The 17466-nt window shown below is 38.4% G+C and overlaps 1 protein-coding gene across 1 annotated transcript; it reads left to right on the top strand.

Annotated features, from left to right (window-relative positions):
• The first annotated feature begins 3304 nt into the window (after positions 1–3304).
• LOC139727663 (stAR-related lipid transfer protein 7, mitochondrial-like) lies at positions 3305–16968 on the top strand. The gene is made up of 6 exons (XM_071638642.1): positions 3305–3603; positions 11703–11854; positions 12531–12691; positions 14760–14942; positions 15707–15791; positions 16760–16968. Exons 1-6 carry the CDS (start codon positions 3305–3307, stop codon positions 16885–16887), a joined length of 1008 nt encoding a protein of 335 aa, XP_071494743.1. The 3' UTR covers positions 16888–16968.
• Positions 16969–17466: the final 498 nt, after the last annotated feature.

The raw sequence follows: 17466 nt of genomic DNA on the forward strand, positions 1-17466 counted from the left end.
TGTGCATTCTGTGGCATGTGTGTCATTCGCGTGGCCATGACCTATGTGGCTCACCTCGAACGGACTCACTTATTTGAGTGCATATGAAAACTTTCTGAAACTGAAAATCAAACAATCTAACATGTCACATAGGCGGATGGGCCTACTTACATACTACCAGGGGTGGATCCAGGAATTCCGTAAATAGGGTGCGCATGCACGTGTCCCTCCCCATTTTTATCTTTTTATTACCTTCGCCAAGGGAGGAGGTTATGTTTTCATTACTGTTGGTTTGTTTGTCAGTGTGCAAAATACCTCAAAAAGTTGTGCACGGATTTGGATGAAACTTGCTGAAAAGGTTGAGAATGACACAAGGAACAGATGATTAAATTTTGGCAGTGATCCGGAAATTTCTATACATTTTATGAAGGATTTTCAATATTTCGGCAGGTAGGGTCGATGAACTTGGGAGTTCAACATGCGCATTTTTAAGGTTTTCTTACACGCACTAAAGTGCGTGCTCTAGTTTCCGCTACGACGAGGCGTGCCGCGCAGTTGAGGGTTATGCCGTAACAAAGGCTCCTATATTGGGAAATCGGGCGATTTTTCAGCATGCATACGTATGGGTGGAAATCACTGATCTCTACGGAAGAGCAAGATTATCGGTGGAAAGTATGTGCTGCTTGGCGGAGGTCTATGCTCTCGGGAGTGCTTTTCTAGTTTCTTTTGTTTTACCAAAAAATAAACTTCTAGTCTACTGACGCTGACAACACTGTGCAAAAGTAAACACCATAACATAGGTAAATGTGTAAAATGCCCCCCCCCCATGAAACAAACAAACAAAGCCAAAACAAACACTGTGAAACAAACGCTAAAAATTAACTTGGTTAAGCCGAAGGGTTAAGTTTTACCTGCAACGGAACCCGGCGGTTCCATATGCATAATGCTGGTTCGGTGTCTTTGGATATTTTGCTGATCCCACGTGAATCCCTTTCAAGAATTGCTCCATTTTGCCACAGACCAGTCGGCAGTGGCAGTGACCTACTTAACTTAGTACTTAGTAAATACCGCGTAGGCTAATTACAAATCAGATAAGATAAACTTTGAAGACGGCGATAGGGCAGTAAACAGGCAATAATGAAGTTCTGCTCTGCTCGGCTCAGCTCGCGCTCAGTAGCACATGTCGTGATGGAGCAGTAAAGAGTCTATTAACGTTAGTGTAGTAATGTGTTAGTCAGGATCGACAGCACGCTTGGCTAGATCTCATTCCTCAGTGAAAAGCACGAGAGAAAAGCAGATTGGTGATGACGACTGACAGTCACTGGCATTCCTGTTAACAGAGAGATGAGGGCTAAAACGCGAGGATGCTAGATCTGTAGATGATATTAAAATCTAGACTCAAGTAGTAAATGTGTCCTTCGCAGCAGAGCACAGAAACAATGTTGTTGAGGTCAGTTGCCGACGATGCGATGATGATGATAATGATGTCACACCACAAGGACAAGGACAAGGTGGAAGATAGGATGAACTCAGCTAGCTCTACTCCATTAGGCATTGACGTCCATCGAGATAAAACCTGTCTGTAGTTTGAGCACAAAACAAGTCACCGAATGTAGTTGGATGATACAAATGCCGTGAACTTCAACAAATTGCTAACCACGAATTAGCATCGATCAAGTCAATGTGGAAAGCCATGCGATGTTGGGGCTGCTGTACTGCAAAACGTGTGCCCAAACGTGTACTCGGCTATGGGGTCTTCAACCATAGCGAACCTAACCGCTCGTTCGTTGCATGCGCATGCTGGCTCTGCGCTACAGCTGGGCCCATGCTATGCCACCACCATGGCCTTTCATGTCTCCGCCCTCTGTCGCTCATATCTCCTAGCTGGCATCTTCCTGTAGTCTCTTTACCAGATTGTTCAATCGAAATGAGGTACAACATGTTGACTGCTGTGTGATCTTCACATCTCTTCGGGGGGCAGCTGAATGGGGGTGGGGTGGAGGGGGAGGACAACAGGGGGCTGGTCAGTGGGGCTGGTCCTGCAGCCCCCTTCCCCTATTTTGACTCTTCATAGGAGATGAATAAAAAAACACCATACCCCCAAGAAAAAAAAAATAACAAAAACCCATGGCCATGACTTTCTGAAGGGTTCTGTGAAGAGATTTTTTGAATCCAAGCGAAAGGGGCGATGGGGGGGGGGGGGGGGGGGGTAGGGAGGTTTATGGACACACTTGGCCTGCAGTCCCTCTCTCCTCCATGGTACCCCCCCCCAAAAAAAAAAAAAAACAACAACAACAACAACAATAAAACAATTCAAAATGACTCACGCTTCACAGTATATAACGTAACATTACGGTACCACCTCCTCTTCTTCTTCTTCTTTTTCTTCTTCTTCTTTATTATTGTTATTTCTCATAATAAATCTTCAAAGGGCAATGCAGCTTATCACGTCATTCGATGCAAAAATCTTCTGAACTCATCACACTGACCATCTTCACAGATCACCTCATCTTGATTACCAAAAACACTGCCCGTTTGAAGGAATCCAAGTGGCAGATTTTCTTATTGTTTCATGTCTTTGTGGGTTTGGGGGCTAGCTGTACGGGCTAATAGTAACCCCCACCCCCCTTGAGCTTTTGCCTGCTTTTTTTAACTTTTTTGCTTGGTACTGAGCGGAGAAGAAGCATCAAGAAATATGAAGACCCCTTTTTTTTTCTTTTCATGACCCACAAGATCCGCCCCTGAATTCTCCTTCTTCTTGCCTCCTATTATCACCACTATACCACGATTATCAGTGATTATTTATTTACCATGACATCATCACCACGAAGACAAGCTGCGGCAAAAAATCTCTGAAAGGGCGTGACAAAAGTCTAAATGGTGTGGTGTCACACAAAGAAATATTTGACTAACTAAAATGAAACAGAAAAGTAGAATTCTCTCAATACTATGACCAATTCATTACTTAGTACCGTACACTGTATAGGTAAATCCAGTCATTGTACTGGTAACGTAGACTAGCTGGTACTGGTAATCGATTAATAGCGGATCAGTTTATGGATATCGATTGCATGGACGCCATGTGTGTTGTGTAACAAGCATGGAATCCTCACGTTTCGTAAATTATCTGCCTCATTTGTCGGACTGAAACAGTGGGTAGCAAGAAACCATGGCATTCTCGCATACTGTAAACCGTTTCCGGACACTTACTGCAAATGCTCTGTGGAATTCAAACTCCTTATTTGTCGTAAAACCATCATGGAGGCAGCTCCATGGACAATCGAGCACGAGAAATCCATCTGAACGGGGTAGCAACTTTATCCGCATGCTGCGGATGGCCCTGCGGGGAAGTTCTGGGCAATCGTTCTCGCAGCACCTCGCTGTCTTCTGCAGCCTGCTCGCCCGCCAGTGCAATGTATACGCAGCGCAGAGACTGCGAAGAATGGAACGGATGGTATCGCTGTATAGATTATTGTATTCTGAGAGGTCGCTTCAGTCCCTAACCCTTGGGTTTGCTCGTAGACATCTGAAGGGTAGGAGGCGAAACCTATATGTGCTGTTTGGAGGAGCTTGCTTCGCTTGGGATCAGGAGAGAGTCAGTGTCGGTGATCGACAAATCGACAGGTTGAAAAAAACATTATTTTCTCAGTATTAATAACTCAATTTGAATTTATTTCCATTTACTTGTAATATTCATTGATCAGAGTGTGGGAACATGTGAAGGTTAGAATAGAGTGATGCTGAAAATGCATATTTTTGTTACCTTACATTACACAGCTCTTCCTATTCTAAACTAGGTAGGAAATTATGTAATGACAATGTGTAATGTGGCAGTTGTAATAACTGTGTAACTATATTGTCTATAGATTCAAAAAATCAAATGTTTACTCAAAACTTATTACTCACTGTGATTTGAAGAAATGGTTAGTTGAGTGTTTGCAGTTGAATAGAGTCTACACCATGTAAAAAGGCATGTTTTATTTTATGCATAAAATTTACATATCATCAGTCCAGATCCAGGAAACCCGCTCATGAGGCCTGCTACCCCGTACGAGCACTCCTCCGCCTCATGAGGCCTCCGGAGAGCCTCATAACACCCTCGGGGAGAGAGACTCATGAAGCTCCCTGTTCATCTCACATCTGACATATAAATTGTCGCAACTGTGCATGGTGATTTTTTGTTGGCAGTGTATACAACCACACGCGTGTGTCTTTACCATCCAGCCACACGAGTGTGGCTGTAGCCATGGCTAGAGTCGCTGGGATACAGCCACACTCGTGGACGCGTGTGTACATGCCACACACACGGAGAAGCTCCATTGCGTGGCGGGGAACACGCTGTGTGTGGCCACACAACCTTTGTGTTCCCCGCTACGCAATAAAGCTCCCCGTGTGTGCAACATGTACACACACGTCCACACGCGTGTGGTTGTATAACACTTCCTTTTTTGTTACACACACATGTCCACTATCCATGATGAAAAGAAGAAAAAATTCTGTCTGGTTTTTTTTTAACAACAATCAAGTTTTAATCAACCGATGCACAGCCACCCATCGAAACACGGGCGCCGGCGGGTTTGCTCAATGCAAGGCTGCCGCACCTAGCGGACTGATCCGACTAAATATTTTTGGTGCTTTTTTCTGCGGCTCTCACCTCTCCGCGCACGAATCAGCCTCGTGAAGCTGAAGTCTGACATCTTTTTACAAAAATTCGTAATGAGAAAAATAAAATCAGTACTAACCTGATCTTGTGCATATATTCAAAATTACTATTCCACACTGATAGAGTAGGTGGGTACTCCAGTTTGTTAGCAAACCAGTCACTTTGTAGGTATGACGGGTTCACTTTCTTTGTCAATTCCGTCGTCCGCTAACCTTTGGGCGCTTTTTCTGGAATCCCACGACGCGACGTCACATCACATCACGCATCCAGCACATACAGAGAGCGCGCAAGCTGTGAGATTTTCAGAGCGAGCTTGCGCACGCACCAGAAGATACTGCTATCCTCCGGTGCATGCGCGAGCTCGCTCTGAAAATCTCACAGCTTGCGGGCTGTCATGTCTGTATGTACCTGGATGCGTGATGTGATGTGACGTCGCGTCGCGGGATGATTCCAAAACAAGCGCCCAAAGGTTAGCCAATGGCGGGATTGATGAAGAAAGTGAACCCATCATATCTACAAAGTGATTAGTTTGCAAACAAACTGGAGTACCCACCTACTCTATCAGTGTGGAATAGTAATTTGGAATACAATGTATATGCACAAGATCAGGTTAGTACTGATTTTACTTTTCTCGTTCGAATTTTTGTAAAAAGATGTCACACTTCAGCTTCACGAGGCTGATTTGTGCGCGGAGAGGTGAGAGCCGCAGAAAAAAGCACCAAAAATATATAGTCGGATCAGGCCGCTGGGTGCGTCAGCCTTGCATTGAGCGAACCCGCCGGCACCCGTGTTTCGATGGGTCGCTGTGCATCGGTTGATTAAAACTCGATTGTTGTAAAAAAAAACATACAGAATTTTGTCTTCTTTTCATCATGGATAGTGGACATGTGTGTGTAACAAAAAATCACCATGCAAAGTTGCGACAATTTGTATGTCAGATGTGAGACGAATAAAAAGTGAACAGGGAGCTTCATGAGTCTCTCTCCCCGGGGGCGTTATGAGGCTCTCCGGAGGCCTCGTGAGGCGGAGGAGTGCTCGTACGGGGTAGCAGGCCTCATGAGCGGGTTTCCCCGACTGATATAGACTCTGTGTGTGTGTGTGTGTGTGTGTGTGTGTGTGTGTATTTTATTTATTGCGATTTATTTCGATTGGAAGGACATTATAAATTAATTAGTTTTTCCTTTGTTCTGCTGGTTGAAATACATGTATTGTTTTAAAAAATATTTGCTATTGGAAAGGGTTGACGTACTTGAATATCATAATGAGATTTACTTCATTGCGGTATATAAACTACGTCATTACCATGTCCTTCACTACTATGCGGGTTTCGACTTTCTTTCTATTATCTAAGATTTTATGAGGTTTAGTTTTGCAACTGTCATAAGCTATCTAGGCTATAGGCAAGATACTAATAAAAATGAAAATTTTGTTGGGGCGGGTAGGCTGAATTGCAATGCAAGTCTGCATATATCGCCACTCGCCAGCTACATATAGTTTTTTTTTTTCACTTTTTTTTTTCCTCAATTTATTGGCTGGGTTAGGGATCGGTATCTAGGGATATGGATAGGGCATGGTTGAGGTATGTTAGATGTTGTGTGTTTGGAATGTTTGTACCACATGTGCAGTTGGAAGGAGACATAGGTTCCTTTTCTGTGATGGTTCTGCTATTTGCTCGCACTCAAACTAATTACATGTTTATACAAATCAGCTGTGCTCTCTTTGTACTCACAACTCGTTGGAAATTCTTGGAGAGGCCTGAACGGGAACGCATGGGAGAGGACTTTGTATTATTCATGTCTTGTACCAATGCACGCTTTATCATTCATAATGAGAATCTAGTTATATAATGGAAACAAATGAGCATCTTACGTTAATTTCTTTGAATGTTCGGGGAATAAGGGATAGGGCTAAGAGGAATAACATTTTTGCATGGTGTAAAAGCAAAGGAAGTGACATTGTTTTTCTTCAAGAAACTTATAGTACTGTTGATGTAGAGGAAAGGTGGAGCTCAGAGTGGGATGGCTCAATGTTTTTCAGCCATGGATCAAACCATAGTAGGGGAACTTTAGTTTTGTTATCCCCAAATTTAAAGTTTAAATTTGAGAATGTTTTATTAGATAAAGATGGGCGTTATATGTTACTGAAGGGAGAACTGAGAAGCGTGAAAATATTAGTAGGTGATTGTTATTTCCCAACTAGAGATAAAGAAAAAACACAGTTTGAATTTTTGGATAAGCTAAATACTAAGATAGCGGAATTGTATGATCCTTCTCAGCTCGTAGTTTTAGGGGGAGATTTCAATATACTCATGAATGGAAAATTAGATTATATGGGGCAAAAGAATATTATAAAAACTAAGTTTAATGAGAAATTGGAAGAATTTTTGAGAAGGTATGAGCTAGAAGATGTGTGGCGAAAAAGAAACCCGGATAAAAGGGAATTTACTTTAAGGCAAAAGTGGCCAATCGTTCAAAGTCGTTTAGACTATTGGTTTTTTTCCTCTAATGCACTTAATTTGGTTAATAAGTGCGATATCATTACGTCAATTACACCTGATCATTCTTGTATTTTGTTACAACTTAAGAATCTAGCAGATAAATTTTCATTTGGTAAATCTTATTGGAAATTTAATAATAGTTTATGTGCAGATCTTGAGTTTGTTAATATGTTGAATGAGAAAATTTATCAATTAAGGGAACAATTGATTCCAGAAATCCAGGATAAATTACTTTTTTGGGATTTTTTAAAGATGAAAATGAGAAATATTATAATCAGTTATTCGAAGGAGAAGGCAAAACGAAGGAGAAAGGAAATAGAAAAGTTAGAATCCGAAATAAGTCATTTACAAACTCAATTATTGACTTTACCTGTAAAATTTATAACGGATGAAATTGAAGAGAAAAAAACAGCACTAAACAATTTGTATGATTATTCTCGCCAAGGTCTGAGAATCAGGTCAAGAGCAGAGTGGTATGAAGAGGGAGAACAGAAAACACAGTATTTTGAAAAGTTGTTGAAATCTAAGAAAAGGAAAAGTGTTATCAAAGAAGTATACAATGAAAAGAAAGAAATAGTGTCAGATAAAAATGAGATTTTGAAAATTATTAGAACATTTTATGAAAAATTGTATTCTGCTTGTGATATCCTTGAAGATGAAAAGTTGATGTTTTTATCTGGTATTCCCAAATTTAATGAAGAAAGTAGAAATTTATGTGAAGGTGAAGTAACTAAAAATGAATGTTATGAAGTTTTGAAGGAAATGAAAGTTAATAAGTCTCCGGGAAATGATGGATTAACTGTAGAGTTTTATAATACTTTTTGGCCAGTTTTAGGAGATATTTTAGTTGAAACGCTAAATGAGGCATATAATAGGGGGGAACTGTCTACATCTCAAAAGCAAGGAGTAATTACACTTATAGAGAAGGAAGGTAAAGATGGTATGTATGTTCAAAACTATAGACCTATTACTTTGTTAAATGTTGACTATAAGATTTTATCAAAAATATTAGCTAAAAGGATTCAAAAGGTGTTACCGGAAATTATTCATCATGATCAAGTAGGCTATATGAAAAACAGAAATATCGGAGAAGCTGTAAGAATAATAGATGACATTCTTTTTCATGCATTGGAACATCCTTGCGGTTATCTAGTTGCGGTGGACTTTGAGAAAGCATTTGATTCGGTAGCGCATATCTTTTTATTTAAAATTCTGCAATTATTTGGTTTCGGGAATTCATTTCAATTTTGGGTTAAAGTCTTGTACACGGATATCAGTAGCTGTGTTATGAACGGTGGAAACTCAACGGGGTACTTTAATATCAAACGGGGTGTGAGGCAGGGTGATCCTCTGTCTCCATATATATTTTTATTAGCTATGGAAACTTTAGCTGGAGCTATTAGAAAAGATAAGGATATTAATGGAATTAAATTTGGTCAAAATGAAATAAAACAAATTTTATACGCGGATGATATTTCTTTGTTTGTGAAAGATGAGGGTTCAATTAAAAGGTTACAATTTTTATTTGATGAATTTGGGAAAATAAGTGGTCTCAAAATAAATAAAGGGAAGACTAATTTCTTATGGCTTGGGGAGGAAAAAGATAGGCCAAATATTCATTTGTTTGGGAATTTTGTTCAAGAAATCAAAATATTAGGAATTTATTTTTCCTTAGATGTTAAGGCAAAAGAGAATTTAAATTTTAAAGAAATATTAAGTAAGATAAAAAGTCTTTTAGGATGGTGGAAAGAAAGAGATTTAACACTTATGGGAAAAATACATCTTATGAAAACATTCGCCTTGTCAAAATTGAATTATGTAGCATCACTTATTGTTGTTCCTCAGTGGGTATTTTCCGAAGTCGAAAAAATTACCTTTGATTTCTTATGGCATGGCAAAGACCGTAAAAGAGAAATATTATGTATCAAGATTATGAGTTTGGGGGTTTAAGAATGACGAACTTTCGGTTATTTGTTAAGGCACAACGTATTATGTGGCTAAAACGCCTTCTATATGGAGAAAAAGAAGTTGGGTGGAAATTATTTTTTGACTTCTGTTTTAGTACTGTAGGAGGTAGATTCCTGTTTATGTGTGACTTTGATTCATCTATTATGACAGATAATGTACCACCTTTTTATTCGGAAATATTGAAGGTTTGGCTCGATATCTATAAATATAGACAATTGGAAAATGAGGTTGTAAATCCAATAATATTTAATAATAGGAGTGTACGCATAGCAGGTAGGATGTTTTTTCATAGAGATTTATTTGATGCAGGAATAATTACAATACAAGATATATTAGATAACGGTCATTTGAGATCTCAGTCACATTTTCAAAGCTTGGGTCTTGGTTTTAAGGTAGAAGAATTGCTTAAACTGAATGATATATTTAATGCTATACCCCAGAAATGGAAGGATTCTATGAGAGCAGGTACACTTCAGCAAGTTGATTCCACAAACTTTGATTTAAAATTGATTTTTTCTGGTCAGAGAGTAAATTTGCAAGTTTTAAAATCGAGAAAAATATATGAGGCTATGGTGGAAGATTTACAGTCATCTTATGTTTTACAAATCAAAGATGACCACAGTAGCTATGATTATACAAACAAAGAAATAAAAGATCTTTTTATTAAACCGAGTAAGTGTACATTGATAAGAAAATATAGAGAATTTCAATTTATGATGTTACATGGCGTAGTTTACACTAAGGAGCGTTTAATGAAGTTTGGTTTTGTAACAGACAGCCTTTGTTCCTTCTGCCAACATGAGCCTGAAACTTATCTGCATTTATTTTCACACTGTGTTAAAGTGAAACCGTTATGGGAATTCATAATTAATTATTTTGATATAAATGAGTTAAGGAATATGAATTGGAGAGATATATTTGGGGGAATTTCTGGTTATTCAAATAGATCAAAATGTGTAAATACTTTGATTATCTTAACAAAATACATCATTTTTAAATCTAGAACGGGAAATAAGTTACCCACTGGAGAAAAGATGCAAAAGATTATTGTTGAATTAATAAATGAGGAAAAAATCCTTGCGACCAAGGCTAGGAAGCTACATGTACATTTACAAAAATGGGAATATTTTGAGACTTCGTTGAATAAACCAGTCTGAAGCTAAGTGCAACGTCTGTGACTTTTAAGAAAATAGTAATGTTTCCATAGTATTCCACTCTTTCTTTTCTTCATTTTTTTCCCTTTCCTTCATTCCTCCTCCTCTTCTTCTTCTTCTTCTTTTTTTTTCTCTTGTGTTGTTTTGTATTTTCTCCCCCTCCTTTCCCATGCGTTCCTGTCAGCCTGTTGGCGGGCTGATTATATAACTATATTTACTATATTGTGATGTGTAGGCAAGAGCAGTTAACCAAATTAGGTGCATGTGTATGTGTGTGTGTATGGGTGTGTTTGTGTGTGTTTGTGTGTTGCATGTGTACAGATAGGGGTGGGGGAGGAAACAGGAAGGGAGGGAACTGGTGGGGGTGGTCATAGGGACTCAGTAAGGGATATGAGTTAGTAGGTGGGCGGGTATTGGTTGATAAATAATATGGTTCCATTATTTATTACTGTATAATTTTGCTGCATAATTCATTTGGATGATTATTAAGATTAATGCTAGAAGAACTGAATTATCACTGTTAAATTTAAGCAATTTTTTTTGAGAGCATAGGGGAAGTGACTGTATGTAAATTGATAATTGTTCATGAAAATGTAATTTTTGTTATGTCATTATGTACAGCAATAGCAAATTTGCTATTATGATCACAAATGTATATTTTCGTCATTTCAATTGTAGCAAATGAAAATTGTTATTTTTTTCTATTACTTTGAATGGAACAGAATAAACATCGTTGAAAAAAAAAAAAGTGTGTGTGTGTGTGTGTATGTGTGTGTGTCTGAAGACTGCATTTTGAATAGGGAGCATGATCAGTTTCTTTTCATGATTATCAAGTACACATAATAATGGATGTTTGCTGCCACATATATACATGATCATTCATTTCTATTTTCTGTCTTTTTTAAGGATAAGAATAATGATCTTGGCATCATTGTGGATGTTATGGATGTTTATAATGATGATTGTAGCATCATTTTCAATCTTAATATCTGGTAGGCATATGGTCAAATGGATATCAATAACATAGCTCTCTAGTTTCATGAGCAGATTGGAATGGTTGATGGGGATAATGAATACTAAGTCAGCCCAGAGAAATGTATAAAATGCATTTTATTAATTGTGCATACTACAGATGCATATTTTAAAATTTTATGGAGTTGTAATGTACTTTTTTGTACATTGTGTTGGTGTTGTAGTGGATTGCCAAATCAGTTATTCAATGTTGACAAAGTTATCATATCTTGGTTCAGTGTTTCTCAAGTACTGTGTAGGTTTTAATTTGTTTATATACGTTTCCCTTGATCCTAGCTGTAATGAAAAATGTTCCATGGTATTTGTAGCAACATGCGAATTTATTCTTGTTATATTTGTTTCCATTCATGAAATTTAATATATCGCCCTTTTTTTTTCTTTTTCTTTTTTGGCTCTGTTGCTAATGCAGTTGCCTGGAAGATGTTGACCTGATTCGCAGGCTCCACGCGGATCGGAATGCGGACTGCCCGGAGCTGAGTGCGTGGGAGAAAGTCATGACGAAAGCAGAGCTCATGGTGTGGCGGAGGAAACTCGATGCCACTTATCTGTACGAGTACAAAGGTACGTACAGGGTACTGTGGATTCACATTGATATCATGAAATAGCAGTGCCACAGCGTGTTCAAGTTAGCTGTAAGATTAGATAAATTCAGTCAAATAGAATAGAAGAACTTTCATTCAAATTCCATGTTTAATAAGGTTACAGATTTCTAGTTTGCACATAGAGTATGTTTTTACTGAAGGTAGCAGTATGTGAAAATTTGCTAAGGTGATAATGGTATCAGTGTACTTTCTGTAAACAGGATGATAGCTCAACCCTCAAGTTCAGAGATTAGTTTAAATAAACCTTATATCTAGTTAGAAATGAACAGCCATAATATTATGACAGAACAAATTTTATAGTGATTGCACAAGAGGCGGAGGAATCCCAGTAAAACTGTTTGAAGTGCTTGAAGCACTTGAGTCTTTCTGTACCTCTGATCTACTTTTTTTTTCTTTTTTTCTTTTTTTAGTGGTGGTGGTGGTGGTGGTGGTGGGTTGGGTGGGTTGTCTTTGAGGTGGTTTTTATATCAGAAACAAAGCCTTTAGTCGAGGAAATTTTTTGCTGTTGTTGTTTCATACAAGTTTATCACCAGCTGTCGTGACAATAATTTTGATGGATTTAGAACAAGGGTATGAATCTCACATATTCTTTTTTTCTCTTTGTCCTTTTATATTTTGTTTTTCCCCACTGTCAGTGTTTGGAACATTTACAGACTGCACGGCCAAGTCTTACTTCAAGGTCCAACTTGATTTAGACTACAGGCGGAGTTGGGACAAGCACGTCATTGAGACGGACGTCATAGACCAGGACCAAGAATCTGGAGCGGAAGTGGTGTATTGGGCCACCCAGTTCCCAGTAAGCTACATCAAAGATTTTGTTTAAGCCTGTACATGAGGTACAATATATATCGATTTTTTTTTCGGTAAACCTTTATCCCCTCACCCCTCCCTCCCCCCCCCCCCCCCCCCCAAAAAAAAAAAAGCAAAAAAAAAAGCATGAAGGGGTATATAAGTATGGTCAGTCTGGTCAGCTTGTATGTTTTTCCCTTCTATGAAGTTTGATACGTTGATAATTCCCATAAATTATTTTGAAAGTGTTTTACATCAAATTTGGCACATGGGTTTGCCTTGATGTGTGGACATTCAATATATTTTTGGTAGAGAATCAGAAAGCATGATGCCATGGTAACCTCATACATTCAGGGGGAAAAATCAGGAATGGGGCTTGCAGAGCCAACAAACTCTTAAATTCACCTTTAAAGGACAAGTTCACCTTCATAGACATGTGGGTTGAGTGAATGCAGCAATATTAGTAGAACACATCATTGAGAGTTTGAGGAAAATCGGACAATCCGTTCAAAAGTTATGAATTTTTTGAAGTTTCTGCTCACTCAAGGCTGGATGAGAAGACTACTATAGCTTGTGATGTCACATGAGTACAACGATATAAAGAAAGAATAAAGAAAATTCAACTCATTTTCAATTTTCTCGCATAACAAAAGAACGCTTGACTTCTCTCTTTCAGAAGGCAGGGGGAATAATATTACCCTTAACATATATCAGTAACAAGTCAAAGAAATGTGCACTTTATTCAAAAAGTACAGTTTTGTGAAATTCTCTTTTTATTTTCTTTTTATGGTTGTACGCATATGACATCATACATTGTAGTAGTCTTCTCATCCAGCAGTGACTACGCATATACTTTAAAAATTCATAACTTTTGAACGGATTGTCCGATTTTCCCCAAACTTTCACTGATGTGTTCGACTAATATTGCTGCATTCACTCAATCCACATGTATATGAAGGTGGACTTGTCCTTTAAATTTTCTCTCTCATATGTTGGTTTTGAGGTGCACATGTGCAGACATAATTGCTTACAGTGGCAAGACTGCATTGGCATGGCAACAGTGTATTGACATGGCAACAACATATTTTGCCAAAAACAAGATGATGTCAACAATTTGTGGAGCCAGCAACTTCCCTTGTTTTGAGGCAATTCAAATGGACTTTGGCTCGCATGTTGGTTGGTTTGATGTTGACATGCAGTGGCAGAAAGTGAGTCATCATGATAATGGCATGTTATGGTGGAAATACAACAGAAGGAAAAAAAAAAGACTCCGAAAGAACAACTGCCCCACCCCTCCTCCCCTGGGAAACATACTTCTAATGTGTTTACTATGTGTTGATGAAATATGGCATGCGAATTGTATGGTTATTCACCTGTAAACATTAATTATGCCTGCAATGTTATATTGGAGGCTCAGGGTATTTGTTGGTCATAACTCAGTGATGATTTAAACCATTATTGAGCAGTCTATTGACCATCTATTGAGCAGTGATGTAAATGAAAGTTTTGGTTTGCAGATTTGATGTTATGTGGCTCTATCATGTTAGTAAATTATATTTGAAATGGAAATAGTTTACTCTTGAACCACTGTCGATTAAGATATTTTTTTAACACTCTTTCCAGTTTATTGAGTAGGCTTTGTCTTAGTGGTATGGGGGAGTTCCTAACGGAAGATCCAATTAGAATGGCAGCTGTTTGAATTAACATGCTCTTGTTGTTTGCTTTGTTTTTATATTTCTGTCCAGAAAGGTGCCAGATGCATCTTTTTCTTTCAACTATCATAAACAAAGTTCATCTGGTAAATTACCTAGATGTTAGTCTCGTTGTCGTAAATATCCAATTCTGAATTTACAGCGTATGTAATTGATTGCTCTGTAACAGATAGTTTGTTAAATGTTATTGTCAAGTGATACCAGTATGCTGCACATATCATGTGAAAGATGCATACATTGTCTAGGTAAGGAATTATTCTGCCAATGAGGATTTTTCATCATATGGATTTATCTATTTATTTAGATTTTTTTAAAGAATCTGATCATCACTTGTGGTTTGCTTCTTGTTCCTTTATCTCACAGTTTCCAATGCAGAGTAGAGACTACGTCTACGTGCGTCGTGCCAAGATTTTTCACCGGCATCGTGCGATGGTCCTCGTCTCGCAGGCAACCACTCATCCCAGAAGACCCGAGTCGAGACGCCACGTCCGGGTGACGCGATTCTCCTCCAGGATGGTCATTAAACCGTTCACAAGCTTTGATGAGGTCAGGAAAATTTCCGCAGTGACTGATTTTATCGGAAGGCTTGACGGGCCGAACCCTAGTAAAACTATTGTCTCATATTTGTGTGTGTATATGTGTGTTTTTGTTCAGGTGTGTCATTCAGTCAACCCTCAGTTTTTCATATTCTTGGTGCCACTTACAAGTGAGCCATAAATCACTTGCGACCTGTTGTAGACCACTTCAAAGAAAACCTGCACAGCTTCCATTTTGAGCTTACCTGAACTTAACTTAACAGAAAACTTACTTGTTCAAGCATTGATGATTGTGTATGTTATGTCGAACACATAATTTTTTTTGTGCAATAGTTATCATCATTATTACTTTTATTGTTATTGTTATTATTATGATGATGATGATGAATATTTTTATGAATCTTTAAGTATGAAAGATTGTCTTAGTTATCTTTACAAAGCCATCTAAAGAATAAATGCAAAAATGAGAAATACTGTTAAAGTGGAAATCTGTGCACTTTTTGTGCAAACACGACAGCAGCAGGAAAATAAAAGCACCCAAATTTTTTGCTTGTTGTATGTAATACAATTTTATATTTTGATTCTGCAGAATTGAAAACACATGAAATTCATCTAACCCGGGCTAGTACGTGAACATTAACCCGCATGAAAACATCCACTTTTACAGTACCACGTAACATTCAGTATTGCATGGTGGGGCCAGAGGAGGAAACATGCCACTATATGAACTCATGATATGTTTTTAATGTTTTGTACACTGAATTCTTTCCTCAGAACGGCTTTGATTACATCCTGACCTACCACGACGACCCCAAAGCCCCATTTCCTACCACCGCGGTCAGCTGGTTGGCCAGTACTGGTGAGTGATCCTTCAGCTTCCAAGCAACAGATATATCTGTGTTTAGCATTGATGAAATATATGGATGACTAAAATCATATATTCACAACATAAGTCGCTCCTCTGCAAATTATAGCGACGTATACGACACATCACAAGCACTACAAATGAGACAAGGCCTCACTTTTAAAATGCATCTCCTGCACTGTACTGTTTATTGTTGCACCATTATATTTGAGTTTGGAGCAAAAATATGCACTAGTAGAACATTGGTTAAAAGAGAGAGAGAGAGAGAGAGAGAGAGAAATCATATATGACATGTAATGAGAGAATATTAGCTGAACATTTGTTGACTTTATTGTGTGAAAGTGACATGAAAAGTCAAACTGGATCGTAACATGATTTGCATCTCTGTATGACAGACTCTTGCCTAGTTAGCTGTGATTGCATGCTCACACCACTATAAAATGTTTATTTCTCTTGTATCATACAAAATAAAGATATTTCACGTCTTCCCTATTTATGATTCACATTTAGTCAAAGCTGTCTTCAGTGACTGCTCAAGGGAAACTCAAAATGTGGGTGGCATAGACAGGTGATTGTTATACACAGGTTCTTATCTACATGTTTTCTTTATGGCGGAGTCCCATATAGTCATAATGGTGATACATTTGCTCCTGCAACAGTTGCTTTGGTCTAATTTCTCCAAGGACTTAGGATTGTGATAGGGTTTTAGCTTTAGTTTGAAGTGAGGATTAAGATTAGGGTTAGGGTTAGGGTTATGTTCCTGGGGAGGTTTTATATTTGGGTTAAATTGCAGATATTCTGCTGGAGCAATTGTTGCAGGAGCAAATGTCATGGAACCGGTCATTGTAAGCAGGTGGTCACTATGGCAGGTTTGACTGTATTCAAATCGATGAGAAGCCTTTGCTATTCTGTGGATTTGCTTTACTGTAGCCCAACTGTTTTCTCATTTGTGTATGAAACAGGTGTACCTGACTACGTGGAGAAGATGCATCTTGCCGCCATAGACCTGGACTCCATGCCAGCCACCAACTTCAGAGAGATGCCGAGTGAAGAGCAGTACACATCTACCAACTCCAGCAACTACATCTGAAAGCAGGGAAACCCCTGGACAAGGAGACTATCCATCTAGGCTGTCTTACTTATGGTTTTAGCACAAACATTTGTTTTTTAGCAATTGCCAAATAGGAAAAAAAAAAAAAAGACATCAACAAAAACAAAGAATAAAGCTGTTAGGCAATTTTGATCCTATGTAGCAATTAATTTTTTCCCATTCAGCATGGAAGAATGATGCTCTGAATGTTTATGCTGTAAATCATAAGTAGGTTAAAAAAGCATTTTGTTTGAATAGTGCGCTATTTATTTTATGCAGATGCATTGACCATGGCATGAGCAAAGTATACAAAATGTTACTGATCTCAAGGCCGTGCTCAGTCATTGGTGTAAGATGCTTGTAAGAGGGTGATAACAATGAGGTTTGACGCAAGACATCATTATGACTGCATTTTACAAAAATGTTCTTGAAGGACATGATGTGGAGTGTATGTTATGATTTGAAACAAACACACAAAAGTGTACTAAATGAAATGCTTCGGCAGTAGTACTTAATCACTCCTTTAAATGCATTTACAGTATGGAACAAAAGCTGTTGTCAACAGAGCTGTAGCGCCAG

The sequence above is a fragment of the Diadema antillarum genome, unplaced genomic scaffold (assembly GCF_040938485.1).
Source record: "Diadema antillarum isolate AM-2024a unplaced genomic scaffold, OU_Dant_1.0 seq00000140_RagTag, whole genome shotgun sequence".
NCBI classification, from domain to species: domain Eukaryota; kingdom Metazoa; phylum Echinodermata; class Echinoidea; order Diadematoida; family Diadematidae; genus Diadema; species Diadema antillarum.

Coding starts and splice junctions, on each gene's coding strand:
- LOC139727663 (XM_071638642.1), top strand. CDS start 3,305: ATGCTGCGGATGGCCCTGCGGGGAAGTTCTGGGCAATCGTTCTCGCAG. Junction 12,692..14,759: donor ATTGGGCCACCCAGTTCCCA/GTAAGCTACATC, acceptor TTTATCTCACAG/TTTCCAATGCAGAGTAGAGA. Junction 15,792..16,759: donor CAGCTGGTTGGCCAGTACTG/GTGAGTGATCCT, acceptor TGTATGAAACAG/GTGTACCTGACTACGTGGAG.